Source organism: Centruroides sculpturatus, unplaced genomic scaffold (assembly GCF_000671375.1).
Source record: "Centruroides sculpturatus isolate CEXI.00-Female unplaced genomic scaffold, Cexi_2.0 scaffold16, whole genome shotgun sequence".
NCBI lineage: Eukaryota > Metazoa > Arthropoda > Arachnida > Scorpiones > Buthidae > Centruroides > Centruroides sculpturatus.
Window position 1 is genome coordinate 1668635 of NW_019384548.1, and position 6000 is coordinate 1674634.

The following is a 6000-nucleotide window of genomic DNA, read 5'->3' on the forward strand; positions in this document are numbered from 1 at the left end:
GAAGTACCTAACCTGAAAGCTGTATATGATAGTCTACCGAACGGAATTGATCGGATTAAAGAGACACATTCACAATGAAATAGCAGCTGCCATAAGGATTTTTTGAAAAAAAAAAATTATTATTATTCATTTGGCCCATAAATTATTATTTGGTCAATATAACAATATAAATAATTCAGTATATTTGTAATAGGAATTTATTATTTCAGGGGCTTATATCTCGCGAAGGGTCATGAGTAGGGGTATGGTTCCTTTGACTTTATTGTTCGCACAGGGGCTACAGTTTGGGGGGGTCGCCACCTCTTCATTCGGAGGGTAAATCTTACCATTGGGACTTTAACAGAGCTGTACAGCATATTGATAGGAACAAGAAAGTCAAAGGAACCGTGCCTCATGGAAATTTGTAAATAACACCCACTAGGGGTCGTCCCAGGCTACTAGTTCTTTATAAGTGGTTTAAAGCTGTATGCGATACACATGAAAACATGATGCATCAAGATTGTCCATGTATTTGACCATTCCAGTTACAGTACACATGATGAAAATTTAAGAAGAGAATGTGTAACCAGCCATCCATATACAGTACAGCTATCTAGATAAATAACTTTCCATCATTAGACACAAGTTCATACAAAATGATTACAGTACACCCCCTATAACACGGTAGATACATTCCGTTTTATATGAATTCCGTGTTTTATGAGTCACTTAAATACATGAGCCAATCACATCCCAGCATGTGTGCGGTTTAGGGACTATGGCTGTTTGAAAAGTTTTCTTCCATAAAATTAATCAATTCTAGACTAATTTGATTCAACATTTCCAAAATACGTATAATTTTTTGGGAATAATTTATATAAACTATGCTATAAACAAAAAAATCATAGGATTACTTACCGAGTGTGCACTGTTCAACGACACCATTGCTTAAGCTTGTTTTCATTGTGGAGCAGCACATTGAATGGTGGGCACATGTTTCCTGATAAATTATTTTTCTGCAAAAAATTCACTGAACTTTGGAGACATCATTAATATAAATATAATTTTTATGGCCGTTAAATAATAAATTGTTTTTAGTAGGTCCACTGCACGTTTAAACTCAATGGTTTGTGCAATGTCCACTATTGGTCTAGATTTGACCAATCCTGTCGTGACACAAGTTGGCAATGACATTTTACCATATTATACAAGTCTCTTTTAGCATGTTTATATGAATACAATTGCAATTTTTTCGCCATGTTATACAAATCCATATTATATGAATCTGTATTATAGGGGGTCTACTGTACTTGCAGATAAGGTTTCTGATGTCTGTACATTTATCTTAAAGACACAAATGTTTTGTGACAATTTATTAATTAAAATTTCAGTTACTTTACCACTTGAAAAATAATTGTAAGAGTCAAGACTTCTGTAATTAAGAATTTCAATATATTCAAATATATTCGAAAATACCTGGATATTCCAAAGGCGGCCATTCTCTCATGTCATTATTCCACAATTTTATAGTACTAATTGATTAAAATAAATTAGAAAATACAAGTTTATAGAAGAAACTATGCAAAAATTTTGCATTAGACTTAATTCAAACTTCTAGGCTTACAGGAAAATGGTACTGAATGTCAGATGTTTACATTTTCATGTTGAAAACTTCGGCCGCAACCTCACTAATGTTCTAAAAATACCATTACGTTTTGTAACATTAGAAATCTTTATTAATTTAATGGCATAATATTTAACTAGTTAAGTCTATTTAAAGTTTGATTTTTGAAATACAATATCAACTGTACACAGTATTTTCAATTCATTGTTTTTTATTTAAATTTTAAAATAATAATTATTTATATTTTAGTTATCCAATGAAACCACCAGTAGTACGATTTATTACAAAAATATTTCATCCAAATATAAGTAGACATGGTGATATTGGAATTGATTCAATTCATCATAATTGGACACTTGCACTTACAATTTCAAAGGTATGTTTTATTATTTGAATGTAATTTTATCACAAAAATAAACAGAAAATATAAAACTGAGACTCATTTAAGTATGATTTTAGTGTGATTTACAATTAATTCAAAAATGTTTAATACTTTGAAATTTTTATACATTGGAACCTCGCTTAATGAACATAATTCGTTCCAGAATCATACTCGTAATGCGAAATACTTGTTAAGCGAAACAATTTTTCCCATAGAAATCAATGTAAAATAGGATAATGTGTTCCACCCCAAAAAAATTTTCAAAAATTTTTGTGTATAATGTTTATTCAAAGAAAATTGTGCAATGTGCATTGTTAATGAGCATGAATCATCATCATCTTTTCTTCTAGCTCAGGATGAACCAACCTGGATTGAGAATTCAATTTGCAGGAAAAAAAATCACAGATAATATGTTTGATAAACACTCCAAATGATATGTCAAATTCTTGGGCTATGTAAAGGATATAATTAAATAATAGAAAATAATTAATTTGACTAGAGATAGGTAGTTATGCTTCCATCTCATATTAAATTTAATAATTATAAATAGTTATTGTTAATTCAGACATTTCTAAAATTTAATTTGGAATTGGTCATTAAATTTAATACGAGATGGCAGCATGACTACCTACCTCTAGTCAAACTAATTAATTTCTAATATTTAATTACAGGTAACCCCGTATAACACGGTAGTTACATTCCAAAAAATTGCCATGTTATGCGAATCAAAGAACTAGTACGAAAAGGAGGGTTAGGTTCCAAAAATTAAAAAACATGCTACTATATTTTCATAATTAAGATGAATATCTTTATTAAAATTTTCTTAAGTGATACATATTAATATAAATTAAACAATGTTTTCTTTGTCATTACTAAAAGCACTATTAACCGAGAGCGTTTTATTTTTGGCAAGTTATCGTTATCCTCTGAGCATTTTTCTGCATTATTTTCAGATTCATGCTTTACCTTTTGCAAAAAGTGTATGTAATTTTAGATTGCTTGCTTCTAGTTAAAAGATCTTTATAAATTTCCTTATATGGTGCTAAGCACTTATGGAATAAGGGAAAAACATCTGGCAACACCAGAAGCAGAAGCGTCGAGATCTGGCAAAATTGAAACAATTTTCGCGAAGGACCATGTGTATGGAGACGAGAAAAGAAAATTTACACACTGAAGTACTAATAGTTCACGAAAATAATAATTTTCGTGAACTATTAGTACTTAAGTATGTAAAAATTTATTACATTTCATGTTGTACGAGGGTTTTACCCATTTCTCGAACCGTGTCAGAGTGGATCTGTGTTATAAAAGTACCGTGTTATACGGGGGATGGTACCAACTCTCGAACTGTGTTAGAGTGAATCTGTGCTATAGAAGTGCCGTGTTATACGGGGGTTACCTGTATAGCCTTTACATATCCCAAGAATTTGGCATATCTTTGGTGTGTTTATTATATAACGGGCTATGGTTGTTGATGTTTTAAAGTAATATGTGTGAACACACGTTTGGAAAAGCGACACTAAGATGCTAGCGAAACAAGTGAGAACACAGACTGATGGAGCATGTGCACAATTCAGGACTTTGTCTCTCCTCGTCACTTGTTATGCAAAACATCTCATTAAGTGAGGCAATGTTTTACAATTTGTTTTGCTTATTATGCAAGGTTCCACTGTATTAGATATAATTAATAATAATAGTAATATATTCCAATATAATTCAGTAATTACTTAGTTTTAATATTAGATAGATATTCATTTAAATTTTTTATTCATGAAGGAATTATTCTACAAAGATTGCTGTTTTCAGAGGATACCAATCAAAACTTTGGATGGATTGTTTAATTATGAATAAATTCAGTATTTCATAAGAATAATACATTTTTTGAGTGTATTATAATTTATTTGTATAATATAGAGTAAGTGTAAGGAAAGATTTTTCATAAAATAATGAAACCTTGTTAGTAAAAGACAGCATTTTATAAAGAACTAGCTTACCCATCGCGCATTGCTGTGATCTCAGAAGAAAGGAAATTCAAGCAAACTCGTTATGATAAAATTCAATTTACATTTTATCATTTTTATTAAAATTTATTATTATTATTCATTTTCATCGGGAAACATTTCAAAGTGTCGTTTCAATTCTATTTATTTATTGGAGTGCCTGTGGATACACAATATTTTTTGTTTTTCCGTCTGGTGCATACACGAATAAATCGGATTTTTGGACGCGTCTGCTGGCCACATACAGTTGTCCATGCGAGAAGCACAGATTCTCCAAATTTAGCTCACACGCAGCGATTGTCAGAAGTGCGATATTCTCCATTTTTATATATTTTTTTAAATCCTTTATAATTTTGATTATTTAATTGCTCCTTCCTCTCTTCCTTGGTATGTTGTGAAATTTCTGATAGTTGGATAATAAACTGTTTTATTGTAATTTGTCTTTTTAAATTATTTTCAGTTGTTAAAATTTGGAAAAAAGGATCCCTAGATCGGTAAAATAGGCGAATTTCCTCCTACAACTTCGGTTATTGTTCGGGATACAGTTAAGGTTTTAACAAAGTTCAAGCGAATACATAATTAGCAAAACATAGTTGAAATAAAGTGATTAAACAAAAATTATTATGAATATCGTAAATAACAGTTTACAAATGCATATATAGAGATATTTTTTGGAGGGGGGAAATGGTTTTCACAATTTGAAATCCATCGATCTCACGATGAAATGCTTGTATACACTCTATCATAGGATTGCGCTATCTATCGTAGGATAAATGTACTATGCCAGAAATGGAATGTATTAAACAACTTCCCAAAGTTTCACGGCAATCGGATAAACGGTGTGGTAATGCATGAAGCACACACACACATTCATTTTTATATAGATAGATGTTGATACTAGGCACATTATTAAATTATAGGGTAATTCCAGCCACACAAAATACAAATGTTGTCTTTGCACATTATTACATAAACAGCATAGTTGTCATTAATTTTAGATATTGTTCTAAAAGAAAACTGTCTTAATTATATAGGAAAACAAGGTTTCCTATATAATTAAGACAGTTGACGTGGTATATTAATTAAAGAGATGATTTGGGAGGGGTCTGTTTTGCACATCTCTATGCTTGATTTAACCTTGAATGATTAATTTCAAGTGTGTCATAATTAAATGCCATGCAACTGAGCAGATTGTACATATACAATCTGCTCTGAAAATTTTATTTGAAATCCATTTGTTGGTTACAAAGGTATTGCACAATAATGAATTTTATTCTTTAAATCGTCTGTTACTTTGATTTCTATTTCTAATGTATAAAGTTCGAAGGACTCTGTTCTTTGAATTATCTTTTGCATGAAATAATCTCACATTCTCCTAGATTACACAATATAAAATTAGTATAATTTAACAAACCATGAATTATATTTAATTTCAATTATTTTTTAGTTGAAACTTATAATCAAACAAATATTAAAAAATTTAACAATTAAAAAAGCTAAAGTGGAGTTAGAATTATAATGGAAAAATTTAGGATAATTGTTATTGTGTTATTTAGTAGTAAATAATGCTGTAATTTTGTAAAATTTATACATCTGAAAATTTAAAAATAGCAATATTGAAAATTATTTTTACTTTGTATATAAAAAAATGAAACTTTTTTTAACTTAAAATTATTAAAATTAATTTTACAATGGAAATAATTTATACATTTTTAAATAAACAAATAATGACTTATAATTACAATGATTTAATTTAATACTTTTTAATGTTTAAAATAAAATATACATTGATATATACTTAAATCTAATATATAATCGAGACAGGTTGATGATGATAATAATAATAATAATAATCACAGAGCCATAATCACAGATAAAACAATTTATCACAACAGACCAGACATCACACTCATTGACAAACACAATAAAATCACATACATTATAGACATAGCCATTCCAAACACTCACAATGTACAAAACACATGCACTGAAAAAATTAGCAAGTACACAGAACT

The 6000-nt window shown here is 29.4% G+C and overlaps 1 protein-coding gene across 1 annotated transcript in view; it reads left to right on the plus strand.

Annotated features, from left to right (window-relative positions):
• The window catches only part of LOC111623567, a 56638-nt gene that overhangs the window by 47086 nt on the left and 3552 nt on the right, over nucleotides 1-6000 (plus strand). Inside the window, exon 7 of the mRNA XM_023366182.1 lies at nucleotides 1853-1979. Coding sequence (XP_023221950.1) covers nucleotides 1853-1979 — 127 coding nt within the window. The remainder of the gene's footprint in view (nucleotides 1-1852; nucleotides 1980-6000) is intronic.